A 27,860-nucleotide genomic window follows, 5' to 3' on the forward strand; every position below is an offset into this window, starting at 1 on the left:
AGGAGGAGACCTGAGCCTCTGCACCACGTGCATCCCAGCACTGGGCGCCACAGGGGTGCTGAGCGTGTCAAGGGCTGACAGAGCTGCGGCCAGTGGCCCCAAGGCTGGACCAGCTGGCCCAAGGGCAGCCCCAGAGCACGCAGCACCCTGCATGCAGGGGCCAGGGAAGGTGAGGTCCTGCTCCTGCTCTGTATTGGGAAGGGGGAGGCATAAGCGTGTCTCCCTAAAACAGCCAGTTCCCCCCAAAATTGCAAACCACTCCCCCCCGCCCCGTTTCAGCTTTGCTGGCACCTTGCTGCTGCCCGAGAGCCTGGGATTGTGGGGTTGTGATCCTCCTGGGTGGGCCCTAGCCCCATGACCTGCAGTGGGGGCTGCCCAGCTGTGTGCCCTCTCCCAGGACAGCACCCTGATGGGACCCCCGGAGTGGGAGTCCCTAGGTGCGATTTCCCCATGATGCTCTTCCCAGGTGTGAGCTCCTCGTGTGAGCGCCCCAGATGATGCCGCCCGTGTGTGACCCCCCAGGTGTGATCCCCCTGGATGGAGCCCCTGGGTGTGACCCCCCCCAGGTGTGATCCCCCCGGATGGACCCCCCCCCCATTTGATCCCTCACCCCCCAGGTGTGATCCCCCCCGGACGGAGCCCCTGGGTGTGACCCCCCCAGATGATCCCCCACCCCACCAGGTGTGATCACCCCAAATGGAGCCCCTGGGTGTGACCCCCCCAGATGATCCCCCACGCCCCCAGGTGTGATCCCCCCGGATGATGCCCCCCGTGTGTGACCCCCCCAGGTGTGATCACCCCGGATGGAACCACCCCCGGATGATCCCCCACCCCCCAGATATGATCCCCCCGGATGGGGCCCCTGGGTGTGACCCCCCCAGATGATCCCCCACCCCCCCAGGTGTGACCCCCCCGGATGATCCCCCAACACCCCCCCCCGGGTGTGATCCCCAAGGCGCGACCTTCGAGCGCCCCGCCCCGGTGACTCCCCCCCACTTTGTCCCCGCCAGCTGTGGCCTCTCACCGGTGTCCCCCCCGTCCCCCCGGTGTGAAACCCCGTGTCCGCGTGTGTCTGTATCCCCAGCGCTACCCTAAGGCGCTCCCGCTGCCCCCGGCCCTGCCCTCCCGCGGGGCCCCGCAGGACGCCCCCGCTCCGCGCATGTGCCGCGCCTGCCCCTCCCCCGCGCGGCGGCCGGACCCAGCGGCGGCGGCGGCGGCGGCCGGGCAGGATGAAGGACCGGACCGGGGAGCTGCGCGCCGTGAGTGGGGGCGGCGGGGGCGGGGGTGGGGGTGTGCGCGCTCGCTCGCCTCGGGGTCTGCTCGGCGCCCCCTCCTCAGCCCGGGACCGTTGTGCCCCGAGCGGCAGCGGCGGGGGGAGGCTGTGCGGGGGAGGGGGGGGCTAGGGCCGAGTCCCCCAGGCCCTGGCGGGGTATCAGGGCGTCGGGGCGGGGTCCCCAGGGCAGCGCTCTCCCCCCCGCGTCTCCGCTTCCCCTGAGCGGGCGGTGCGAGCCGCGGGCAGTACCCGGGGGGGATCCCATCCTCCCCGGCACCGGATGACCGCCTGCCCGGAGGGGTCGAGCCGGCTGAAAACCATCCCAGCCGGTACAAAATAACCCCAAACCCCCAAACAATTATTTATATCTTTGTCCGGAGCGGGGCGGGCAGCGCCCGGCGGGGATGCTGCGGGCAGCGGATGCCCCGCGGGCGGCGAGGCCTGGCCGTGCCGTGCCGTGCCGTGCCGGCGCACACCCGGTGCCGTGTCCCGCCCCGGCCGCCCGGCTTTGCGCCCGTTTTGCTTTTTCATGCTCCGGGCGGTGCTGATGTCATCGGGGCTGCGGAGAGCCGGGGGCCGCGCAGCCCTTCGGGCGCTCCCTCACCGGCGGGACCGGGACCTGCGCTACCCGGGGGCCGCCCCTCCCCGCTGCTTCCAGCCCAGCCCCTCCGCCGCAAACAGCTGCTCGGCGCCCGGGGCCGGGTCCCGCCGAGGCCCGGGGGATGGCCGTGAGCGGGGCGTAGGGCACAGTCCGGCTGCAGCCAGCCCCGGGGAGCACCTGGGCCCGGCGGCACCCGCGGTGGGTCCCTGCGGTGGGGCTCCCGCGGCCCGCGCAGCTCCCCCGGGCTTGGCTGCGAGCGTGCGGCGGAGCCCCTCGCCGCTCCCGTGCCCCTGCCTGCCGGGGGCTGTGGCTCTGGCACCGCCACCCCCCAGCCTCCTCGGCTTGCACCGGGTGGGGGGAGTGTGGGGTGGTGCTGCCCCCTCGCAGTGTGGGGCCGAGCTCTGCAGCGGGGGACAGCAGGGATGGGGGGGGGGGGGGGGAGGAAGGGAGGGGGGGAGCAGCAGGGATGCTGGGGGGCTAAGAGCCAGCCCGAAATCGCAGGGTGCTGCCCTGGTCCCCAGCCTGCCATCTCCTGCCATCACACCGGTGCTTCGCTCTCTCTGCGGCTGCTCCTTGGTGGGGTTTGTTTTTAATTACTTGGTGACTGCGCCTGCGGAGCTGCCTGGGAGGTGAGCAGAGAGGGAGGCGAGCGGGGTCCGGCCGCGCCATCTGCGCTCCATCCCAGAGGGGGGACCAGCGGGAGGGGTCCCGTGGGTGCTCAGGCCGGCTGCTCCCCACGCAGCCCCCGCCAGAATTGCTTCAGCCGGCAGTGTGGCTGCGCCTGACAAACAGCAGAGGACAGAGCTGGGGTGACGCCAGCGAGGGGCCGAGGGGGCGGCTGTGGATGCGGGAGGAGGAAGGGGCTATATAAAGAACTGCGCGCCGCCCCCTGCTCAGCCGGAGAGCCTGGAAGGCACCCAAACAGGGGGCTCTTTCTCCAACAGCACAGACTGTGGAATCGGATTGGAAAATAGGCTTTTTATTAATAATAGTAAAAACCAGCCTCGTGAATGTCCTCTTGGCAGCCGGGGCTGGCTGGGAAGTGATGCCATGGAGTATTTTAAAATCTCTCCATTCCTTTAAATATGTCTTAAGAAAAATCGAATGTGCTTCCACCTCGCTTGCTGATGATTCTTCTTCAGCCTGCTGCTGAGAGGTGCAACGTCCTTCCCAGGACTCTGCTGCATCCAGGGGCTCCCCGGGGGTGGAGATCTGGTTTAGAGCATCCGGATGCCCCCAGAGCTGCCCGTGTCAGAGCAGAGCCTGGCAGGGCTGCAGGGAGCCAGCAGCGCATGTGGGAGATGTGGATTTCCAGCCTCAGCGGTGGCAGTCACCTGTGAGGAGAGAGATGCTGCAGTGGGTGAAGCACAGGGAGTGTTTGAGCTCCATTCTCCTGTGCTGCCAGTAGCCTGCCTCATTAACTGCCCGGGCCAGGTTCTTCCCAATTTAATATGGTATCGAAATTCTGCCAGGGATGATTAAAAAAAAAAGAATTAAAAGAGAAAAAGGAGCTGTCTTTATTGGAGTCCAGGGGAGGGTGCAGGGCTCTCACTGCTGTGCGGAACAGGAGCTTCATGTCGGAATGGGATTTGTGAAATGGTGCTTGAGATTCAGAATGCCAACCCTGGGTCTTTTCTGAACCTGGGCACTTAGTTGTGTTCCGACTTCCTCGTGCCTACCTGGTGCCCTGGGAGGGATGGTGTTCCTGGCCTGCTCTGAGCCAGGGCCAGGACATTGCGCTCGAGGACTGAAAAACATCCTCGTGAGGAGGAGGAGGAGCAGCCAAGGGCTGGCGGTGAAGGATGCCCGGAATGGGACCGGCAGTGCTTTGCTCTCAGCTGCCCATGGGTAGGTGCCAGGGCTCTGGCCACGGGTGGCATTTCCTGCCCATCTGAAGCAGGGCTGGAGCCGGTCTCCTTCCCAGCACCCCCAGAAGCAGCAGCTCCTGCTGCAGTTGTCCCTGGCAGTGCTGGTGCAGGGATGGGACAGAAATTACCAACAAAATTTATTTCACTTCTGGGCTGGTCTGTGAGCTGCTCCCTCCTGTCTGCAGGCACCTGAAATGCCTTTTTTTAGTCCCTGCTTGTGTTGTGTCCTCCAAAGCCTGGGGAGAGCTGGTGCTGAGGGGGCTGCACTATGAAGAGCTGGGGATGGGGGAGCAGACTGAAGCTCGGCTTGGTGCTCCAGGGCTTGGCTCTCTTGGCTCAGGAGGTTGTTGCAGCTCTGGGGTGCTGTGGGGATGGGATGGTGCACCAGTGCAGGTCTGTGAGGGTCCCATGCTGTGTCACCCTGCCCAAGGGGACAACTCAGCTGGAGTGACATGTCAGGATTTCCGGGGCGTGCGATGGGTCCAAACAGTAAAATAATGATGAAAGGTGTTTTGAGAGAGCAGGAGGAGGTGAGGGAGGTGTGCAAGTGTCAGGATCACAGAGTGGTATGGGTGGGAGGGGACCTTCAAAGCCCCCCTGGTCCCACCCCCTGTCATGGGCAGCGACACCACCCCAGCCCACCCAGAGCCCCATCCAACCTGGCCTTGAACCCGGTCAGGGATCCTGGGGCAGCCCTGGCTTCTCTGGGCACCCTGTGCCAGGGCCTCCCCACCCTCAACATACAACATCTCTTCTTTGAGTCCAGCTTAACTCCACCCTTGTTCGGCCCCTTGTCCTGTCACTGCAGGCCCCAGTCAAAAGTCTCTCTCCCCCTTTTCTATAACCCCCTTTTAAGTCCCAAGTGGCTGCAGCGGGGTCTCCCCAGAGCCAGAGGGGCAGATTCCCCCTTTCCCAGACCTGCTGGTCCTGCTTTAGGGATACAGCCCCAGAGATGCTTGGCTTTCTGGACTGCCAGTGCACAGTGCCAGCTGATGTTTCAGTTGTCATCCACTGGTCCTTCTCTGCAGGGTGTCCATCCATCCATCCATCCATCCATCCATCCATCCATCCATCCATCCATCCATCCATCCATCCATCCCCCAGTCTGTGCCTGTACTGGAATTGGCCTGACCCATATGCAGGACTCCATTCCCTGGTCTGCATCGCTGATGAAGATGCTGAGCAGACCATGGAAGTGGTGTTTGGCAGCTCCTGGTTGCGTGTCCTGGGGTGCCTTGTTCCACAAGGTTCAATTCCCTGCACTTGCTCCCCATCACTGAAGCAGTGGAATGATGCCAAGGTGCTGCAGACTGCAGTGGGATGTCTGCCTGGGCCAGGAGAGGGGGTATAGGGGCACACGGGAGCTGGAGGAGGGGGTCAGGGGAGCGGTGGCTGGGTGGACCTGGGTGCTTTGGGGCAGGCTTGCTGTGGATGGAGGAACTCCACATGCCCAGTATTACTGGCCATTAAGAAGCATGTGGCCAGGCAGTTTTGGGAGGATGAGACTCTGCTGTCAACGTTTCACAGGGCCAATTAGCAGAATTTCCAATAGTTGTCAATTTTCATTGACTCCAGCAGTGGCTGGGGTCTAACTGGCCTGGGAAAGACCCCTTATGGGTTGATGGGTCCTCTCCCCGTTCCCTCAGGCAGTGCTTGCCTGATGTTTACCTTGCACTGTGGTGGAAGTGTTTCTCCCCAAATCGTGTGTTTGGGTGCTGCAGGAGAGGGTTGGCAAGGCCGGGGAGCCTGTGGGATGGTGCCCAGGCCTGTCAGGCTTCAGTGCTGGCAGAAGCTCCCTCAGCGTGAGAAGGGGCCTTCTGTGGAGTGGTGACAGGAGGGCAGTTTGGCCCTGAGGGCCCCCTTGTTCTCCCCACAGAGACCAGTGGTGGGACCAGTCACCTGTCTGAGGTTGGGTGGTTGCAGAAATGTTGGTAGTGCCAAGGTCCCTGCTCTTGCTTGCAGCAGGGCAAGAGAGTATGAGCGATGGTTCCTGGTGACCTTCCCATTGGGTTGAAGGACTCACCTTTCCCTGATGAACTGCCTCTCCAGGGTTTGAAGAGGTGCTCTTTATTCCATCTCTGCCTTTTTGTGCCTCTCCATCCCTTGTTTCTGAGTGAGGAGCTGTTCCCAGCCCCTGCCAGCGGAGAGGCACAGACACAGACCCCGACCCACTCAGATGTGTCTCCATCTTGTAGTTGGCAGGGCCCCTTCCTCCCACAGCTGCCACTCCCCTCTGGCAGCCACTTCCAGGCCCTTTCTCCAGCAGTGGCCGGGCATTTGTTCCATGCCATCACCCGCCCTGGCCGGTCAAAGCCTCCCACTCCTGCCTGCCCCATCCCTGTTCCTAGCGCTGCCTCCTGCCCGTGGGAGTTGCGGGAGGTGTGCGGTAAAAATAAAGGAGAAGAAGTGAGGTCAGCTCCGGGTTGGGCTCTGTGGATCCACCCTCTTCCCTCTGCCGCAGCCAACATCTGCAGTGGGGCCCTCCTGGACCTGCAGCCAGACCTTGCGCCATCCCCTCTCGTTAACGACCCCGCGCCACCCACTCTCGTTAACGACCCCGCGCTGCTCCTGCCAACAAGTTCTCCAGGGGCCACAAACCTGGAGTTGGCCAAAGTTGCTGTTTGCAGCAGGCGTCGGGGCCTGTCCGACCTCACCTGGGCAGGGGGGATGCCTGGAGCCACCTGCTGACCCCAGAGAGAGAGATAAATAGATGACAGATGGATTGATTTGCTTGTGGAAGTGCTGACCTTCCTCTCCTGTTGTCGCCCTCTCGGTGGCCGGGCTTTTGAGCTCTTCTGTTCAACCGAAAGGGTCACGTAAATAACTCAGCGTCACGTCCCGCTCGCTGTCAGGGTGCTGGAGCTGTCACGTGCCGGGTGACAGCCGGCGGGTCTGTGCTGTGTGGCCGCAGCCGCCCAGCCTGGTGGGGTGGGTATCGAGGCTGGAAAGCTGATTTTTGGGGCGCTAGGAGGAGCTTGGCTGCTGGGGAAGGTTTGTGCCATTGCTGCCCTTGGACCGTGCCAGGCCCGGTCTCCCCACCGTGAGGGCACATCCCTGGGAGCTGCTTCGCCTGCTCTGTCCTGGGGATTGGGAGGGGGTGAGACATGGGGCAGTCCTTGCTCCTGGGGCCTGCTGGGCCTGTCCGTCGGCCACAGCAGAGGCTAATGGAGGTGATGTAAAGCGAGCCCACACCACCTGCCTTGCATGTTCTCCTTCTGAGACCTTCTGCTCCCCAGCAGTCCTGGGGTCCCAAGTGTCCCTATGCCACAGGGGTACCCTTAGCAGTGGGGGGCACACGCCTGAGTAGGGTGAGCAAAAGGAAACTTCAAATTGGGAAGATCCTTCAATATGCTTCAGGCGTGCACAGGCCTTTGGGTCAGTTCTGGGTAGGGCTTCCTGCCCCGTCCTCCCCAGGAGCAGACCGGGGGTGGGAGGGTCTCTGCACCCTGCAGGAAAACAGGGCGATGGCTGGAGGTTTGGAGGACAAGGGCTTCAGCCCCCATCAGCACTAGCCTTAGAGGGGGACTCCAGGCTCCCTTGATTGTCCGGTGGGGGCTCAGGGGTTCCACTGCAGTTGACCCAAGGGCAGAGATACCCTGTGCCCTGAAACCCAGCCATGTGCTGGATGTCTACAAGGGCTCGAGTCAAAGGGGCTCAGACTGATTCCCGTTGGTGAGTGTCTTTGTGTGAGCCTCTCGGAAGCTGTACAAATGTTTGCTCTGCTCTGGATCTCCCTGCTAACCAGATTTCCCAGGAAATATGCAAAATGATCACTACAGGCAGAACGTGTACAGTAAGGCTCATTAAGCTAAGTACTGTGATAAATTGCTGCTTCCAGAAAATTATGTATATTAGCAAAAAGGAGGAGAGGGAGCCCAAGTGAGAGACCTGGGAAGACGGAGTGTGCCGTGAGGTCCTGGCCACGGGTGGCTGGTAGGTGACCTGAGCAGACGCAGTGGGGGATGGCTAAAGGTCCTTGGACCAGGGTGTTGGGGCAGTTATCCTTGGGAGATGCACAGGAAGGGGAGGGCAGGCAGAGGAGAATGGCTTTGGAGACAGGAGCAGGGCGATGCTGTGTCAGACCAGAGCAGGCGTAAAGCAAAGGGGACTCTGGCTTTGCTGAGGAAAAGGATCAAAGGTGGCAGCTCTGGAAGCAGCAGGATGAGGAGTTCTGCCGAGCCAGGAGCCCGGGCGCGAGGCTGGGGCCATGTGCCGTGGGCTGCCTGTGTGTCTTTGCCTTTGGCACGGCTGGAGTCTGAAACGTGGGTGCTGCCTGACACGGGGAGCAGGCAGATGGCTGTGAGCTGAGGACAGGCTGTGGTGTGGGCTCACAGGAGAGGCTGGGTGGGAGGGGAACTTCAAAACCCCCCTGTACGCTCCCTGCCATGGGCAGGGACACCCCCCACCAGCCCAGGGTGCCCCAAGCTCTATCCAACCCAGCCTGGAACCCTGCTAGGGATCCCAAGGCAGCCCCAGCTTCTCTGGACACCCTGTGCCAGGGCCTGCCCCCTCCCCAGGAAAGATTTCTGCTTTCCAGCCCCTCTCCATCCCCCTCCTGCAGCTGAAGGCCGTTCCCCTGGGCCTGGCCCTCCCTGCCCTCGGCACCAGCCCCTCTCCAGCCCTCCTGGAGCCCCTCAAGGGACAGGAAGGGGCTTGGACCTCTCCCCAGAAGCAGCCTTCTCTTCTCTGGGCTGAGCCAGCCCCGCTCTCCCAGCCTGGCTCTGGAACAGAGGGCCTCCAGCCCTCGCATCATCTCTGTGGCCTTCTCTGGACTCGATCTCCCAGGTCCCTGTCCTCCTTGTCCTGGGGACCCTCGGGCTGGACTCAGCACTGGCCATGCTGCTGGAGGTGCAGCCCATATATCTCTTTATGTGACGCTGGCGTGGGATGTGGCAATATCTGGGAGGTGATAGTATGAACTTGGGGGCATCCCACTGCGGCTCCTGCAGAAGGCTGTAGGTGTATGTCTTCTCTATTGCTTCTGTCCATGACCTGCTCTACTGCTGCTGTGCCTGGAAGCCTGCATATCAGGCCAGGAAGGAAGTTGCTTCATGGCCTCAAAGCTGTGGCACTGGTGCTGTCCCTGTGTGACCAGTGCTGGGTGGCTGGTTTAGCTGAGCATCCCGGAGTGCGGGTCCTGATAAGAAACCACCATGAAACCGCTTCGGTGTTTGAGGTCATCTTTTCTTGAGCTGTGTGCCCACATCATCGCATTCAAGTCTTGTGAATAGATGGGATTTTCCTTTCCTTAACCCTGCCTTGGATATAAGCAGGTACTGGCAGATGCTCAGGTCCCACATGGGAGGTGGCCTGAATCAACTTTCAGTCTTCTCCAGTGTGATCCTGAGCATTTGCACCAGCGGTGCAGGAGGTACCCCTGTGCAGCCACTCTCTGGCAGGAGGATCTCTTCCTCCATCACCTTCTGCAGGAGCCTTGGAAGTAGTGGAGCCCAGGATGCCTGCTGGCCACTGCCTAACAGCCGTCCTTGGGAGCATCTATGGGAAGTCCTTCTGCTGCAGCACAGGTCAGGCGAAGGCAAAGCATCCCCACGGTTGCCAAGGTGACTGGTGCTGCCCATGGGGAGACACCGTCCAGATGCCTTTGAAGCCAAAGCCAATGCCATGTGTACAGGGCTGTGTCTGAGACCTTGCTGTTGAAAGCAACCTCTTTGGCCACAGCCTCTTCAAGACCTGTTGTAGAGAATGTGCTTCTTCTTGGACAGACAGTGCAGGACCATGGTCATCAAACTGTGGGATGGTTTTCGTTGGAAGGGACCTTGAAGGTCTGACACTGTTGCCATGGTCAGGGACATCTTCCACTAGATCACGTCCTGAGTGTGTTGTACAACTCCAGACTTCCTGCCCGACATTATTTGTGTTTGTTTGTTCTCAGACCAGTCCCCTCCTTCCCTTGGAGAAGGTTCCCCTGCTGCCTGCTGCTCTGGCACTCACCAGCACCCCAGTGCCACTGCTGAGGGTGGGGGCTGCACAGCATCAGAATGTCCCCATGGGACTGGTGGGGCTGAGCTTTCTGGTGATGCTGCGTGTTTCCCTTCCTGGTGGGTACGTAACAGACCTGGGTGTCTTTTCATGGGAACTGGTTAAAAAAAAATTACATCAAAAAGTCTTGTCCTGTGAGTCTTGGGAAGGTCAGTGCCAGCCGTGACTGCTTCCCATTGCATGGATTTTCCAGTGTTCCACCTTCTTTTCTATCTGCTCTTTCACCAAGTCCTCTCAGACTTCAGGTCTGTGCTGTGTGATACGACTGTTCAGTTTGGTTTTCCAGAAGACACTCCAGATTTGCCTTCTGGGAGGGTTGGTATCTCACCTTGATGGTGCCAAGTTCCCTAGGCAAGAGCACCAAAGTAATGTCATTTTTTGAGCATTCCTGACTATTTGAGCAACCTGGTCTGGCAGAAGATGTCCCTGCCCATCATGGAGCAGCTCGACTGGATGCTCTTCAAAGGCCCCTTCCAGCCTGAGCCATTCTGTGGGTGCCTGTAGGCCAGTGGGCTGATTCACAGGACACCCCCTTCCGTGTCCTGACCCCTGCGAGTGGTGTGGGGGCAGAAGCTGTGCTCCCACCTGCATCACCCTCTCTGCCCGACACCTGTGGGCCCCTGTGCAGACCTCGTGGTCACTGGTGGGCATCGCTGGGGTTTGGTGTGAGTTGTGGGGTGCTTGGTAAGCGCTGGAGCTTACCTGGTTTCGGTCCTGGTGTTGGTCAGGATGGAGTTAACTTCATTTGTAGCAGCGGATGGGATGCTGTGTTTGAGAGTTAAAATGAAAGCAGTGCTGGTAACACCCTGATGGTTTATCTGAGTCAGACAGTCAAGGACTTTCTCAGCTCTTCATATTTCTCTGCTCATGAGAAAGGAGGGGACGAAGCCAGGACAGGTGACCCAAACTGGCCAAATAGAGTATTCCATGCCAATTCCGTCCTACTCAGTACAATGGGGGGCTGATGGGAGGAGGAGCAGGGGCGGCTCCAGGACACGCGGGTTTTGGGGGACAGTCGGGTTCCGGGACAGCTCTGGGTGGCACGGCCTGAGCTGTGGGTTCGGTGAGAAACAGCATTGTGTGTCAACAGTTTCATAGATTTTTTTTCTCTAAAGTCCTGTTAGCATTGTTATATTTGATCTTTCTGCTATTCTAGTAAACTCTCCTTATCCCAACCCACAGGCTTTTGGTTTCTTGGGTTTGGGGTTGTTATTTGCCCCTTCCTCTTCCCTTCCCCATGTTGGGCTCCAAAATAGACTGTCGTGGTTTTACCCCAGCTGAGAGCCAAGATCCACGCAGCTGCCTCCTCTTTTCCTTTAAAGAGCACGACAGTGACCCTGGCAGAAACCCCTCTGTGTGTGTGCCGGCCCCGGGAAACATGCGGAGGGGAGAGACACGTGCCGTGGCTGTGGGCACCCTCGCTGTCCCCATGACACCCCGGTCTGCACAGGAGCCGTAACAAGGACGGTGTCACCATCAGAGGGGTGTGAGAGATTAAATTTTGGCTGAGTTAAGTCTGTCTGCTGTTTCTCCCCCAGATTATTCTTTAGCTGTGGTTGCAGACCTGTACGGTGCTGATGGGAAAGGCTCGGTACCTTTCCCGTGGGTCATAGAATCATAGAATCATAGAATGGTCTGGGTTGGAAGGGACCCCAAGGATCATAGAGCTCCAACCCCCCTGCCACAGGCAGGGACACCAACCTCCAGGCCCGGAGCTACACAAGGCTGCCCAGGGCCCCATCCAACCTGGCCTTGAACACCTCCAGGGATGGGGAATCTACTACTTCTCTGGGCAGCCTGTTCCAGCACCTCACCACTCTTTCTGTAAAAAAACTTCCCCCTAATATCTAATCTAAACCTTCCCTCCTTTAGCTTTAGTCCATTCCCCCTTGTCCTGCCATTATCTGCTCTTTTAAAAAGTTGAATCCCCTCCTGCCTGTAAGCTCCCTTCAGGACCTGGAAGGCTGCAATGAGGTCCCCCTGGAGCCTTCTCTTCTCCAGGCTGAACAAGCCCAGTTCCCTCAGCCTGCACGGTACCTCCGTGTCCCAGAGCTGCAGGAGGAGGACAGGGAGCTCAGCTCCTCGCACCTCGTGTCACCTCTGAGGTTTATCCTTGACAGGCGAGTCAAATTTTGCCTGATGCCTGCGGCAAATAAGGGGCTGAAGAGTTGGCTGTGGCACTAAGAGGGTCGGGTGTCGTGCTGAAGGTCAGTGATGTCACCCTGCAGCACTGAAAGCCAACACCTAAAGACAGAACTCTTGGAGAGCCAGTGCTGGGAGCTGGAAACGCCGGTGTCCTCGGGCAGGTGTCGCTGGATGGGGAGGGGATCTGTGCCTTCAGCTTCTGTTTACCAAAAGGCTGTCAGTGGGGAGCACGGGCTGGTTTTGGTGCACACTGGGACGGGATGTGGCTGAGTTGAGGCTGGGGTGCTGTGAAACACCCCGGTCACTGTGCGGCACAGTATGTAAACAGGGAAAGGGATGCGGAGAGCTGAGGTCATAGGTCATTCATGCCGTGGTCTCAGAGGTTCAGCTCTGCTCTCCAGGGGCTGGCCTTTTGTGACACCTCCTCAAAAGCCCTCCAGAGCAGAACCTGGGGCTCTGGACCCCCGAGGAGAGGTTTGGTGAGGAAAGGCTTGGTTTGGCTGCTGCAGAACATTTAAAGCCAGCCTGAAGGTGCGAAACATCCCGGGATGAAGGTGATGGGTAGATCACCTGTGGACTTTGTCTGCATGAAGCTTCAGCAGGAGAGCTGCTGGGAGCTGCTGTTCTGCTGCTGAGCATCACAGAGCCGGGCCACGATGTTCCCAGGGAGCTGGGTGCCCGCACCATTTAACGTGTGTCCTGTGGGGTTTTAAGATGGCTGAGCAGAGATGTCAGTACAGCTCACAGTGCAGCTCGCTGCTGAGCTGCTCTGACCCCATCCTCCCCCTCTGCAGCATGCTCAGCCCCACACTGGAGCTGCTGCTGTAGGAGCTCTTGGTTGTCAGCAGCAATTCCTTGGGCTCATGGACACGGGGAACAAGGCAGCAACTGGGGCCCTGCGTGCGGCTCCGTGTGGGGATGTGGTCCCATCAGGATCCATCACTGCTCAGAGAGCACCCTCCTGCTGAACATCCCTGCCTCGTGCATCCCTGCAGTTTGGGTACAGGAAGGGGTGTTGTTTGGCAAAGGCTGGATGACAGGAATGCTTCTGGCTGGGCAGATCAGTGTGGAGGTGTCCAGTAAATAACCCCCCAGACAGATCCTGCCTGGAAGGGCAGCTGGAGAGCAGCACCCTGCACCTCCCGGGGCCTTTGCCCGTGTAATCCAGTGGTCTCTGGAAGGGGGGTCAGCAGCTCTTGTGCCCTTTTCCTTCTGCTGTGTGTTTGTGGAGCTTGCTGTTTCCCTGGTGGGGTTGGAGGGTGTGTGGCAGCTGGAGGCAGGGCCGGGGCTGGCTGCCTGCACGTTGGTGCAGCCCCGGGTGCTCCCTGGGCAAGGGTGGGCTGACGCTGCTGTGGGTGCTGCTGGGTGCAGGGTGGGCACCCAGCACAGCCCCTGCGATGCGACACCCACGGATGCAACTGGAGATGGGCAAATTCATCTGCAGCACTCACAGAAGAGGGCAGGAGCTAAAGCAGTGGTGTCACTGCTGAGGTAGCAGAGACGTCCTGCTGCAGCTCCCCTGCCTCTCGCCTTTTGTGGGAGGGGGTTTTGAGGGGTTTTGGTTAGCTCCTGCTCCTTTATCATCTCCCAAGAAGGTGTCTGTGGAGGGAACGTGACTTGTCTGAACCTGAGGGATGCAGCTGCTCCGTAGTGAATTGATTAACAGTGTTCCTGCTGCAAACCCCCAGAGCTGGGATGCTCCAGGGCTCGGAGCAGCCTGTCCATCTGCTGGGGAGTGTATCTTAGCTCAGCTTGGCCTCCTCTTGGGATTTTTGGCCCTTGCAGGGGGTGTGTGTGGGTACCTTTAACCCTGTGAGGCCCCAAAAGACACTGGAGAGCTGTGGTTGATCTGCCCCCCACATCCTGCTGCACCTGGGAGAGAGCAGCTCCCAGACCCATCCCGGCTGGCACACTGCCCACTGTGCTGCCCGCTTGCTTCCTGCCTGGCAGGAGTAAGACAAGGAGCTACGGTCACCTCACCTAGGGGGGTGAGAACCCAGAGACCCCAGGACCCCAGCGCTGCCTGGGAGGGGCTGGGGCAGGAGTGTGAGTGTCAGGGGAGGCTGATCTACCCCCTCCTGCTCTTCTGCTCTGGACAGGCATCTCCCAGTGCCGGTGACTCAGGCAGTGATCAGCATGGCCATGGGGTGCCACACATCACCAGGGACCCACCGCGGCTGCAGGGCAGCAGAGCTGCTGGCTGGCTGGTTGTGTTCATTAACTCCAGCTCGTTGCCTGCGTTCAGCTGGGTTTGGAGCTGGTCTCACCTGTGGAGTGAAGCCATGCAGCCCAGCCTTTTGCCCTGCTTCTTCCCTCATTCCTGTGAGGAAGCCTGGGGCAGCCTTTGCTGCCCGAGGTTGCAGTGTGTCAGGCAGATGTGGCGATGGGTGAGTGGCAGTTTGGCAGCTGGGAAGCGCTGGTACATGGCGTGATGGCACCGAGTTGGGAGCGCATTGGAAGCACGTGCTCCTGTGGGTCACTGGCAAGCAAGGCCAGGCATCTGGAGGCTGTGAATCACTTGCTGCTTGTGTTCGGCAGCACCAGCAGGTAGCCACGTCCTAGTCAGGAGCTTTATTTGAAGACCCAGGATGCTCTCAGCTGGGATGCCTGAATCCAAACACTGCTGGCTGAGTGGACACGTCAGGTTTCCTTAGGAAAAGTATTTTTGTCTTGTGGCTGCTTTGGCAGCACGTACAGGAAGACACTTCAAGCCTGGAGCGAAGCCGGTGAGGGCTGGCAGCGTGCCTGGGCTGAGTCCCAGGATGGAGGGAGATGCTGGGAGCAGATGACCCTCCAGTGCACTGCATCCTGGAGACCTGTGGCTACAGGGTGGCATCTCCCCCTCTTCAGCCCTGGTAGCTCTGCAGCTCCTGCTGCCGCTGCTTCCCTGGTGTGGTGGGGGTGGAGGGTCGGGGGCGGCGGGGCCATCAGCCCGGTGCCATGTGTCGTGGGCGGCACGGCACAGAGGGTAATTCCAGTGACGTGGGTTGGACAGATGGTGCCTTTCTCCAGCTCGCAGTGACATGTGGCCTCCCAACCAGTGGGCTCCATCCATGTCATTTCCTTTCCGAAAGGCTCCAGCCAGCCAGGCTTTTGTGCCGCTCTCCCTGTGCCTGGCACGGCTGTGCCATGCGTGGTGTGTGCCCCAGAGAGGGATCACCCTCCCTGTGCACCCCTCTGCTGCCCAGGGCTGGCGGCCTTGGACACCAGAGTGCTCGTGGCTTTGGCAGGAACCCTCTCCTGGGCACCGTGTCCCTTCCTTTGGTGTTTCTGGGTCTAACCGAGGGAAGGGTCTGGTGGGCAGCAGGGGTGGGATTGAGCAGTGGCACAGCATCCTGCCTGCAATGTGCTGGGATTGGTTTGGACATGGAAGGAACAGGGAGGAGGTGATGTGGAGATGGGCATCCCTGCATCATGCTGATCTCTGCTGCCTCTCCTGGGCCTTCCAGGGCACTCTGGCCTGCCTGCTCCTGGCAAAAGCCATGTTTAAATTGAAGGTGCGGGAATGTTTTCCTTGCTGGCTTCAGGGAGGGGGTGAAAATTCCCTCCAAAGTAAGGTCCTGGCAGAACAAGGCAAAAAAAAAAGCTGGCTGAGCGTGGGGGAGCTGGGACAGGGGGACAGGGGTGCATTCCAGGGACAGGGTCAGGGCTGCATTCCCTGCATGGGGCTTGTTGGTGTTCCCAGCCTGTCTGTGGCGGGTGCTGGGGTGGGTTTGGGTGGTGGGCCACTTTCTGAGGACATTGTGGCCTAGGCCCTGGAGCCAGCAGAGCTTGGAAGAGCACAGCGAAGGAGCGGTGTGGCAGGCGTGGGAGGTCAGCTGGAAGAGCCAGCTCATTTCCTCTGGGAAGTGTCCCCAAGCGCAGCCCGCTCCGTGGCAGCCTCGGGTGGCACTGAGCTGATGAAGATGACACTCTGCAGCTCACGTCCCTTGTGTGGAGGCTGCTGGGGCAGGGGATGTTGTGACCTGGGGGGCATGTGTGTGCCTCAATGTGATCTTTGTCTTGGTGGCTGCATCTCCTGTTCCTTGTGGCTGTGCCCTCATCTGTCAGCCGTGTGTATTTCTTGGGGGGTGTGGGTGGGAGTTCGTTACCCCTCGTGCTGTTTGGGATGATGCCAGCACGAGGCAGGCAGAAAGCATGTCTGCTGGCATGTGCTGGCAATGGCCTTTGGTCTGTGCAGGACCTGGGGATGGATGTCTTGTGGGTGCTGGGCACCACCTGCCCTGATGGGAGGAAGTTGATGCTGAAAACAAAGCGTGGCTCCATCCGTGGGGGACTGTGTGTGAACTGAAACCCAGCAGGGATGGCAGCTCCATCCACACAGCACACACCCAGCCATGCAGACATCCTTCCCGGAGGTAGGAGATGGTGTTTCTTCACCTCCTTGATGGTGAACCCACCTGCTCACATGCTGTGATGCCAGGGAAGTGTCTGTGCTGCTGTGGGTCTGTTTGTAGCCCAGACAGCCCAGTGCTCACAGCCGGCAGCTCTGCTGCTGCCTCAGAGCTCGGTTGTAGGCTCAGTGAATGACTGGGGTGGCCCCAGAGCTTCAGGGTGACAGGTTTTGTTTTGCTAAGGCAGGTTTGAGCGAGGCTTGAGCAGTTCTGGTGGGCAGCATGGGGAGGAGAGGATGTGGGTCCCTCTAGCCTGGGCACCTGGTGGCATCGGGGTGGAGGAGGGGTGTGTGTACCAGAGCCCATGGCCAAATCCTGTCCCCGGCCCCAGGGATGCTGGTGGCCATGGCCATGCAGAGCCAGTGCTGTGGCCCTCAGTGCCAGGTTGGGGCCATGAGTGAGGAGCAGGAGGAGCTGGCGTGGCTCCAGGGAAGAGCAGACTGCTGTGCTTCAGAAGCAAAGCCGTCGGGAAGGAGCTGGGTCCTGCACGATGCAAAGGGCATTCATTGCCTTCTGCAGGGAGAGTGCTGAGTGCTGTGAGGCCAGGCAGGTGCAGGCTGCAGCCCTGGCCCTGCCCCAGCCCCTGTTCCCAGCACGACAGGGCACTTTGAGCAGGGAAGAGATCTGAGAGGGAGCTCGGGGTGCTGATCCACAGGGTCATCTTGCCCAGCAGGCTAAATGCATCAGCCTGGTCCTGGGCCAGCAGCTCCTGCTGTGCCCTGGCCTCGCTGCACAGGGCTCTTGCCTGCTGAGCCCCTGGGCTCCTGGGGCCAGCGGTGGCCAAAAGGGGCAGCTCTGGAGCTCTGGTGTCAGGGACCGTGGGCCGGTGGGTCAGGGCAGCCACACGTGCTCTTCCTTGTCTGGGTGGGATTTCCACTCGAGTCTCAGTGGCTTTGGAATCACAGAGTCCTTGGGTAAGGTGTGTGTGAGGTGGTGGCCAGAGCCAAGGGTGCCCCGAGGGTGCGAGGCTGAAGGCTCAGGTCCCCTCAGGAAACATCCCAACCAATCACCCTGAGTGGAAAAGGCAGTTTTAAGGGGAAGGGCAGGCATTTCATCTGACTGACTGACGGTGAGAGGCATTTCTTTAGAGACTGCATTGGCTAGCTCTGCAACACATGAGGAGGCCGTGGTTTGATGTATAAACATCTGTGAAATAGGGGACCACTACAGGATGAGCAGAGACAGTCGTCCCTCTTAAATCTTCTCCATTCCACTGGCTCCTTCTTTCTAGTGAAGATGGAGTAAGAAGAAACTTTTCTACCCCATTAATTTTCCATTTCCCTCCATCATGTATCTGCTTTGGATAATGATCTTTAAACAGTCTCCTTATCCAAAGGACTGTAATTTTTCTTTCCCCTGTGAGCTTGTGTCCCCTGCCTTGCTGGGGTGGGAGGTGTTTTCATCTCCTGGTGACAGTGACACACATGCTGCTGCAGACAAGGACAACCCCTCATTTGCCTGCTGTGGCTTCTCTAGTTCTGTTGTATTTTCTGTTCTCTCCCATCTTTCCTGCGCTCTGCAGCATCCCTGGTGCTTTCCCAGCTCGGCGTCCCTGGTGCCTTCCCAGCTTAGCATCCCTGGTGCTTTCCCAGCTCAGCATCCCTGGTGCTTTCCCAGCTCGGGGTCCTTCACAGTTTCCCCTCTCAGCATCACATCTGTTTCCCTTTGCTGCTGTTCCCAGAGCTGCTGTGCTCGTGCACAGCTGAGTGCAGCTCATACAGCTGCCCATTCCAGCTCCCTGGGAAGGCCCAGAGAGGTGCCATTAGCCTTGTTCCGCACTTGCCGTGGGAGGCCGCGCGTGACGTGGGAGCTGCTGCCGTGGCGGCTTGTGCAGTGGCTCTGTTGGTGGCTCCATGGTGCATCCCACACAGGGGCTAGAGCTTGCCCCTGGTCCTGTGGGCAGCTGAGTGAAGGAGAAGGGGAAGATGCCACTGAGGAGCTGCTGCAGTCGGGTTGCAAACTGTACAGAAGGCGCTTGTTGATGTCTCTCTGTGTCATTGCAGGCAAAGGACAGCGATGATGATGATGAAGTCACCGTCAGCGTGGACCGGGACCGCTTCATGGATGAGTTCTTCGAGCAGGTGAGGGAGTTGCTTCTCTGGTGTGGGTTTAAAGGCGGTCCAGACCTCTCCGTTAGCGCTGGAGCAGGCTCTGGGCTGTGGTGGAGGCTTCCACCCCAGGCAGGGAGCAGTGGATGAGGTGGGGCAGGGGTCTGGCTCTGGCTGGTGCTGCTCGGCCAGCGGCCCCTGGAAGTTATGCTCAGAGCCAGCCTTCCACAAGGACCTGAGGCTGGCCTGGGCTTCCCTGGCTCTGCAGGGATTTTGCTGCTCCACCTCCTTTTCCAGACACCGCTGGGACAGCTGGGCCAAGGGACCAGTTGGGAGGGGGTGGGTGAGCCCCCCCCCAGCAGCGGACCAGCCCCCAGACCTCCCCACCGGCACCTCTGCGGAGCAGCAGTGTCTCTGCATGGGACTGATTTAATTTTGTGCCTCTCGTTACCAAACAGGAGCTCATCTCCTGGCACGTGGGTGGCTGCGAGATCTGCCTGCAGCTCCCAGCGTGGCGTGGGGTGGGGGGAGGGGGGGGTGTTGAAATGTGTCTGCACAGGCAGCGGGGCGGGGGCTGACAGAACCGGCGTGTGCAGATGGGGACGATGAGCAAAGCGGTGCTGTGAGGCGGAGGAGAAGCCAGAGCTGGAGAGGGGGCAGCCGGCAGGCAGGGGGCACGGGGAGAGGCTCCCCCATTGGTGATGGCACTGTGTCTCCTGGGCCTGGAGCAAAGAGCTAGGACCAAGTCTGGCTCGTGCAGCCTCAGCAGGCTGTTCTCTGAGCCTGGGAATCTGTAGATGTGATGGAGATGAACCTCAGGGATGCAGAGGGGGGGGTGTTGCATTGCTGTGACTCCCAGCAGCCCCACAGTCTGAGCATCCAGCTGGAAAATATTTGTCCGAGGGGATGTTTACTGTGTGGTTCAGGTGTCTCCTGGTTGCTTTGGGAGAGGCTTTAACAGTCCCTCCCCTTTCCAGAAGTCCAGGCCCCTCACAGCCGACCTGTCTTGTACATCTCCACAGGTGGAAGAAATCCGAGGGTTCATTGATAAAATTTCGGAGAACGTGGAGGAAGTGAAGAGGAAGCACAGCGCCATCCTGGCGTCACCCAACCCCGATGAGAGTGAGTGAGCCGCGAGCCGCTCGCGTCCCCACAGGCACGTGCCCTGCTCGGCAGGGCCGCTGGCGTGGCCGGCTCAGGCACAGGTCCTCTGGTCTTCAGGGGCCGTGGCTGGAAAGCTACAAGCTGCTGAGGTGTCTGGTGGCCTGGCTGGGGAAGGGTTGGGGAGGAGATGGATGGATGGATGACCGATGGCTTCCTCACCTTGCGTGGCAGCGAGAGCTCAGCGAGGCTGCTGGAGGGGAATTCCTGCAGGACAGAGCAGTGTGGAGGCTGAAAAGAGCCGAGGGCTGGTTCTATTCTGGGTGGTCATTCTCTTGCCCCAGTTGCCTGAGGAGGATGAGTGGATGAGGCAGCACTTGCAGACCAGGCTGAGTACTGCTGGCTTGGCCCAGAAATGCTGCAGCTCTTCTTTGAGCCCACTCCTGTGACCCTGTCATCTGTGACCCTGTCATCTGTGTCCTGAAGGATGTTTTGTTACTGGCTGGCCAGAGAGCCTGTCCCTTCAGGACCTTACTGATGTGTCCCTGTTTTCTTCCTCTGTCTTGCCTTCCTGAGAAGAGGTTTGTTGCCAGGAAGAGAATTACAGATAGCAGCACCCAAGAGGTGGCAGTGTTTGGGAGTCTGTGGGATCTGGCAGGGTTAGAACTGTGGGTGAAGAGTTCCCCTGTCCCCTGGCGCAAGCAATACGTCTCTTGAGGAAGCCAGAGCGCTGGCAGAGAGCCCGGGGCTGGTGGGGTTGTCTGTGTTTGCTTCATGCAGAGGCTTCCAAGCTGTGGTGTCCACAGAGCCCTTGTTGGGGACCGTGTGGGATCGAGGAGTTGAGCTGTGCAAGGCAGAGCAGGGCTGAGTGGAGCTGTCTATCCATCGGGCTGGACTGTGTGGCCAGAGGTGGAGCCTGGTCAGGTTCACCCACTGAGGATCGTGGTTTGAAGGCTGTGGGCCTGATGCAGGGCTGACTCTGTGGGATGGCTCCCAGCAGTGGGGGCCCTTGTTGGTGGCAAAGGTGTTGCTTTCGTGGACCCGTGGGTGATCCTGAGGAGCTGAAATGCTGCTTGAGTCCTCCAGGCTGCAGGGGCCATGGCACAAAGGTGTCCTTGGTGGGCTTGGCTGTTGGTATCCAGTTGTGAACTGTGTCTAGGTGTCCCAGAAGGGTGTCTGTACATACGTTTTCTTGTGTCCAGCCCTATATCAAATCAATAGATATTGCTAATTGCTTGGAAGAACCTGGCCCTTCCTAAGTTGTCTCGTGCTCCCCTCTCCTGGCAGCTGTTCCTCAACTAAAATTCACTTGGCCAAGCCTGGAAGTGAAGGATTTTCCCAAGGGAATTCAAACTGTGGCTGGATCACCCTCCAGGCTCTCTGGGGCTGGTAGATTGCACAGTGTTTGTGTCTGGGTGTTCTTTGGCTGTTGCTGTGTGTCTGGCTGCCGGGCTCATGCCGAACGTGTCGGCACAGCGTCTGCGTGGGGCTGAGCCAGCGCCCGGGCTGCAAAGGGCACTCATGGCCTAAAAGCATCCTGATCTATTTTAAAGCCTGAGATCCTCAGTGAACAAGACGCAGTGACATTGGTGTGACTTCCAGAAGCACCCAGGACCTCGGGAGAGCTGCTGGTTTACTATTTCAGTGCTTCCTGGCTTTGGTATTGTAGAAAATGCAGTTTATCACGCCCAAAACTGAGCAGCATAGAAGAGCCAAAGCTTTGTTCAGTGTTTTGTAATGCTGTTGTGTGTGGTGGGGCTGATCTGGAGCTCAGTGGGGACAGACTCACAGAACTGTGCGGTGGGCTGGAAGGGACCTTCAAAGAGAATCATCGAGTTACAGGCTGGTTTGGGATGAAGGGACACCCCCCCAGCCCAGGGTGCCCCAAGCCCCATCCAACCCGGCCTTGAGCCCTGCCAGGGATCCCAGGGCAGCCCCAGCTTCTCTGGGCACCCTGTGCCATGGCCTCCCCCCACCTCATAGGGAAGGATTTCTGATGGTTGATATCCAGTTTGTCTCCCAACAGTATCCTCCTGTCCTTCTCTAGAGGCCATCCCTCCCTCCCTTCCCCAGCCTGTGCTGGTACTGGGATTGTCCTGACCCATGTGCAGGACCTTGCACTTTGGCTGGTTGAACTTCACAAGGTTTGCATGGTCCTACTCCACACAGATGCATCACCACGAAGCAGCAAGAGCTGCTCACTTTGACTGTCCCCTCCCAGCTGGCTGGACACCTCGTGTTCTCTCAGACCAGTCTCCAGCTCTCCCAGTCTGGTGTGTGCTGGGGCTGCTGGTGGTGTGGTGTCAGTCAAGCCATGTTCTGAGGGTAGTGCTCATTGCTTTGTGTTGCTGGGAGTGAGGTTTGGGAATGGCCCTTAGGACAGGGGACATCCTTGGAAACAGTTGCAGGGGTGTGAGTAGATGAGGAGGTATCAGGCTCACGCTGCCTGACAAGCACAGACCCTTGTGGTTCCATGGGTCAGCTCATGGGATGACTCAGAGCTGGACTTGGATGATCTTTACCGCTCCTTCCCACCCCAGACCATCCTGTGGTGACTGATGTACCTTCTGCTTGTCACTTGTAGACTTCCACTGACTCAGCAGGCCGAGAGCAGCGTTGTTCCCTGTCCCTCTGCCCCACCGAGCCCTGGCGAGGCACACGGGGTGGGATTAAACTCTGTGCCAGCCTCAGCTGGGGCTGGGTGCTGGGCTCTGGGGAGATGCTGGTGCTGCAGCTGGGAGTGTGGTGCCAGCGTGGGCCTGGCAGGGTGCCCGTGGCCTCTCCAGGCTCTTGTGCTCACACCAAGTCTGGTAATTAACACAAAGGCTGATTGGAATCCCTGGGAGTGAAGCTACTGAGACTGAGTGAGCGTGGTCTCTGTGAGGTACAGGGATGCAGCCCAAGGGCACTGGAGCATCAGCAGTGAAAGGCTCCTCTTGCTCTGCTCGCTGGGATCTGCTTTTAATGTAGCACCTGTGATGACAGTCAAGGCAAGATGTCACTTGTGGTGTAAACCCATGGGGACTCAGGGTGCTGCTTGTCCCCTCTGGAGCAGCACGTCAGTTATTTCTTGCTGATCTCAAAGCACTTCAGCAACATGTGAAACCTCTACTGCAGTGTGGTGGGAGATCATCCTCCTGGGTATCAGAGAGAGATGCTGATGTTCTTGTCTGAGGCAAGGTGCTGTGTGTGGCACAGCTCCATTTGGGGTGTAGCTCCTCCATCTAAACTCCTCACACTACTGGCAAGCCCTTCCTGGTGCTGGAGGACCTTGGAGTGGGGTTTCAGAAGGGCAGAGCTGAGCTGGTAGCTTGGGAAACAGATGAACAGCGGCTGAAGGACTGGGTGGGTGGATGGATGGATGCATGGATGGACGGACAGACAGACAGTGCCTGCTGGCTGAATTACTTGCTGCTTTTCCAAGGTCTCTGAAGAAGGAGACTCCACAGGTAGAATCCTGTCAGAACCTGTGTCTTACATGGCTGTGTGCTTCACCAGATGCAGGTGCTTGGCGCTCTCCTGAGGGTGCTGGACCCTGTGTGGGACCTGGGCTCACTCACCCAGCATGGGTGGAGGCACTGGGCTGGGTCCATGTTTCACAGGAGGGCTCATCCCTCTCCTCTCTCCTTGCCGATCCCTCTTCTGGCTGCATAGGCTGTTCTTGGATCAGCATCACTGCTGATGCCTGGCCTGTTCTGGTGGCTGTGGGTGGCTTTGCCATCGTGCCAGCAAGGTGGCAGCCCCTGCCTGTGCCTCCTGGCTTGGGCAGTCTTGTGCCCAGATGTGGGGGACAAGGAGGGTCTTCCCGTGGAGTAGCTCCTTGCTGTGGGGTGGGCAGACTGGAGCAGCATTCCTCCTCAGGTCAGAGCTGTCACTGCTGCTTCTCCTGGCTTGAGTCACAGCTCCCAGTAAACCTGTTCCTAAAATCCTTCCTGGTGAGCTGCTGCATCTGGGGCTGCTCTTGGTACTTGAAGCAGACTGTTCTTCCCCAGTCCTTGGTCCAGGCTGCTTCCCAGAGGAGGTGGCTTCACGTGGCAAGTCACCAGATGGAGAGAGATGAAATGATGGGGGTTTTTTTGGTTTTTCTTTCTTTCTTTTTTTTTTTTTCTGGAGCAGTCAGGAAGGACTTTGCCATTTGTCTTCTCTGTGCATCTCATCCCTCCCCGTGGCCACGCTCTGCAGTTCCTCATCGCTGGGTTATGTAACAGACGCTGCTCGCTGAATGAATTGCCTCCAGGAATGTAAATCTTCAAATCCAAAGTCTGGTCTTTCAGCCTGTCAGCTCATTCCATCTCCCCAGGCTTTGGAAGACCCAAAAAACATTTCAGACCTGGAAGTAGGCCCATTGTGGCTCTGCATTAGGGTGGAAGGGGAGGTTCACTTGCGTGTGGGCATGGCACCCAGCTTGCCTGAGTTCAAGAAGCATCTGGACGATGCCCTCAGTCCCATGCTCTGACTTGGCTGGGCCTGTGTGGAGCCAGGAGTGGAACTCGATGGTCCTTATGGGTCCCTTCCAGCTCAGGAGAGTCCATATATGATTCTGTGTAAGGTTGACCTCCAGTTTCACAGTTTAAGCTGTGCAGACTCAAGGTGGTGGCCTTGGACGGCAGGGCACGGGTCCCAGGGGACTTGGTTCAGGCTCTCCGTCTGCTGGAGAGGAGTTCTTTGGAGAGTGGCCTCTTGTAATTCCTAGCAGCCCATCTCCTGGCAGAGAGATGTGCCAGCTGGGCAAGGAGACAAACTGTAGCTGCTCACCAGTCTGATGTGTTGAGGTAACACTGGCCAGTGCCAGAAAGGCAGCATGGAGACGTCTTGGTGCCTCGGCTCCAGCCAGACCCCTCTGTGCTCTCATGAGGGCATAATCCTTCTAGCGCCAGGTCATTCCGTGAGGGGGGCTGGAAGCCCACTGTGAGCAGAGAGATGCTGCTTGGGAGCTGCCAGGAGGAAGAGAGGCTGCAGCTGGTTCTTGCTGGAGCTGCCTTCCTCACACACCACTTTCCATTCCCTCCTAACTCCATTTCTCACCACGCAGTGGGGTTTCTGGGTGTCCATTCACCCTGGTGCCTGGTCCCACCAGGGCAGAGGAGGTTTCTGTGAAGATCAGCAGTTGCAGTCATGCTGCACTGGAGGCTTCATGCTCAGCCTTGTGTGATGCTCCTTCAGGAGGAGCAGTGTGAGGGGACAAACCTGACTTTGTTCCCCTGGCCTCCCTTTGCTCCTCCACCCTCTCTGAGCCTTCTTCTGGCTTCCTTGGGATGGGAAATCGGAGCCAGCCTGACTTCATCAGACCTTGGAGATGGCGATGAGAAGAGCTGGACTTGTGATCATCTCAAGCAAGTGTGGCTCCCTCCCTCCCCAGTCCATGCTGGTAGTGGGATTGCCCTGACCCAGGTAATGGACCTTGCACTTTGCCTGGTTGAATGGCAAGGGGTGGAGGGGATTTGATGGACATAAAAGCATGAGTGGCCCCAGGCAGGTGTCAGAGGGTCTCATGACTCACCACATCTCCCAGAGCAGGGCTGGGCATGGGGAGGACACCAGTACAGATGGTGGATGGCAGGGTCCCCACGAACAAAGGTGGTTCCTCAACCTTGTTGGGGTCAGCAGGGCAGAACCCAGGTAGCATGCACTTTGGTGGGCTCTGAGGGAACATGGGAGCCCCTTTTCCTGTCCTGTGGCCACCCCTGCAGTGCTGGGAGCAGTGGCCCTGCTGCTGGCTTCCTCCCCCCCTACTTGACTCCAAACAAGGAGCTTGGTCATGGCAAGGGAGCCTTTTGTGCCAGCAGTAACGTGCATGGGAGGGCATGGGCACTTGTGGGGACAGTGAGGAAGAAGTGCCATCTGCTGCCTGGCTGTCAGCATCCTGCCTTCCTCCTCCTTGTCCTCCAGGCAGGTCCTTATGGGGTGGTGGTCTCAGGCTGGCTGTACTCCCCATGCAGCTGTGGCAAGGATGACTCTGCAGCTCTCCCAGTGCTGCCCAGAGTAGCAGACCTGGTGTGGGATGGAGATAGTGGAGGGATGCTTAGTGCAGGGCTTGAGGAGTTTCTGTGCCCACTGGGCAGCTCCAGGAGCTCCTGCAGAACCGCTCCAGCTCCTTGCTTGGCTTGGGCATCCCGTGCAGACCTGCACCAGCAATGCCCGTGGTCATTATGGCCATGCCATGCTGTGCTCAGAGCTGCCTCAGGTGGTTGTGTCCTGTCTCCATGCTGCACAGAGATGCTTCTCAGTGCCCTTTGCATGTTTTTCTAGCTCCTCCTTGAATGATTTTTTTTCCTTCTCCTGGTAATTCCTGTTGAAGGACTGCTCTAGGGCTTAACCTCCAGTGGTCAGGAGCCATTTTCTCATTTCCAGCCTGAGCTTGTATATGATCGATTTGCATACCAATGCCATCCCAAGAACAGATATATTTAGCTTAAATAGCTGTTTGCCCTTCTGGGTCCATTCTGTCTGGTCCATGCAGCAGCTCAGTTACTCTACAAGGGCTTTGTGCAGTCCCTGTCTTCTCTGTCCCTGCCACCCACCTCAGCTGTAGTTTTGGAGGGCTGGGGTACCCCAGGGTATGAGGTCTCCTTGATTTTTGGGGAGCCCTGGCCACTGGTTAGCATCTCTTGAGCTTGTCAGAGTGGGTTGCCCTTCTCTTACCTCTTCATGTTGCTGCCCCTGTGGAAGCTGAGGTCTGTCTGTGTGGCGAGGGGCAGGGTGGTGGGTGCTGGCCCTGGTGATGAGTGTTGGGAGGACACAGCAGTGTGTGGGTTGGTGGGTGGGGGTGGCACTGCTGCACGGGTGGTACTTCAGATCATGGGGCTGGCTGGCTGGCTGGGGAGCAGAGGGTCCAGCCTCCCTCGTGTTGCAGTGTGCGGGCAGCGCAGGGCCCAGCATGGGTGCAGGGATGCTCACACTGGTCCTCACCTTCCCTGGCCACTGCTGCTGCTCAGCATGGACCTGTCTGAGGCTCCCGGTGCTGCATCATGCCTGGCACAGCGGCATCCACTGCCAACAGTAGGATGGGCAGCAGCAGCTTCTACCACCATGAGACCATCACAGCTCCCAGGGTGTTGGGACCTGCAGAGCCGGTGTGTGGAACTGGCGCTGAGAAGCACTGTGGGAGAGCACGCACAGATGCCCTGTGCATCATCACACCCAGCTGGGGTGTGATGGGACATCTCTGTCCTCTCTCCCTTGTGCCCATGCAGCTTTCCCTTTCACATCCCCTCGCTGTGCTGTGTGTTCTTGGGGTGAGAGTCCCTTTCACGGCGCGGAGGCTGCGCACTCCCCTGCACACCCAGGCACTGGCGCCTATTGTCTGCCCTGTCATCCTGAACAGCACTGGGGGATCTGCGGCACTGAGCAAATGTGGAGTAAATACCAATTAACTGTAGTCTGATTCATGGCAACACACACAAAAAAAAAAAAACAACCCAAAAATCAGCTGCTCTGTAATTAGTTTGGGCTTAATTTAGACCAAACAGTTAGTGGCATTCCTGGAAGATGTGTTATTGCTGCCGCAAGGTGCAGGTTCTGCTGGAAGACTGGATCTCCTTCAGGCTGTACACCCCGGCGCAGCTTGGAGCCCATTGCTGCCTGGAGTCCCTCCAGGTTTGGAGCAGAAGCCCGTCCTTGCTGCTGGAGGTGCTGCTGCTCCTGTTGTAGCACAGGAGAGCTTGCAACGCCTTGACCTCAGGGCTGTGGCACAACCCCTGTTCTTGAGTGTCCTGGCTAGTTTGGGAAGAGTGGCTGGCAGGAGGCAAGCAGGCCTGGAGGTGAGGGGACACAGGGCTGTCACTGCCCCGAGCCCCACTCCTCCTGTCTGTCTCTGCTGGCTGCTCATGACTGCATGTGAATTCACCCCTGCTCCCCACCCCGTGTCCCTTCCCCGTGGCTGTGTCCTTGAGCTGTGGCCGAGGGGCAGCAGGTAGGTGAGCTGGGCCACACCATGCCGGGGCCACAATGTGCCATACCGGTGGTCCTGGCTGCACAGGAGTCTCCCTGCTCTCTCCCACAGCCGGGGTTGTGTGGCCTGGCGGTGCTGGGAGGAGAGGGTGACGTGCCCCTTGCAGTGCCGGCTGGCAGAGCTGGGCCCTTCTTGCCCCCAGGTAGGCCAGGCTGGGGCTCTTCCTGCAAGTGATGGGTTCAGCAGGCTATGTGTCCACATGGATGCTCCTGGCTCTCCATACCTCTGGCCAATTCTGGGGTGAGGAGGAGCCAGAGGCCCCTCAGCAGCAGCCTGGAGGGCAGGGAGCTGGAGTGTGGCGGGCCCTGGCAGGCAGGATGCTTGGGGACACATGCTGTGGCAGGGGGACGTGTGTTCCAGCGGCACTGCTCCGGGGTGTTGCTTTTGTCTCTGGCCTGAGATCCCAGATGCTGTGCTGTGCAGCCTGCTCTGGCAGGGCGTTGGACTGGATCTTCTCCAGAGGTCCCTGCCAACCCAGA

At 59.1% G+C, this 27,860-nt stretch overlaps 1 protein-coding gene across 1 annotated transcript in view; it reads left to right on the forward strand.

Annotated features, from left to right (window-relative positions):
- Positions 1–1,229: 1,229 nt before the first annotated feature.
- STX1A (syntaxin 1A) overlaps positions 1,230–27,860 on the forward strand; it is a gene marked incomplete at its 5' end in the record, with an annotated part of 56,085 nt that continues 29,454 nt past the window's right edge. Inside the window, 3 exons of the mRNA XM_084273338.1 lie at positions 1,230–1,259; positions 18,285–18,362; positions 19,352–19,451. Of these exons, the coding sequence (XP_084129464.1) occupies positions 1,230–1,259; positions 18,285–18,362; positions 19,352–19,451 (208 nt within the window). The remainder of the gene's footprint in view (positions 1,260–18,284; positions 18,363–19,351; positions 19,452–27,860) is intronic.

Source organism: Gallinula chloropus (genome assembly GCF_964237585.1).
Source record: "Gallinula chloropus genome assembly, chromosome: 19".
In the NCBI taxonomy this organism is placed as follows: Eukaryota; Metazoa; Chordata; class Aves; order Gruiformes; family Rallidae; genus Gallinula; species Gallinula chloropus.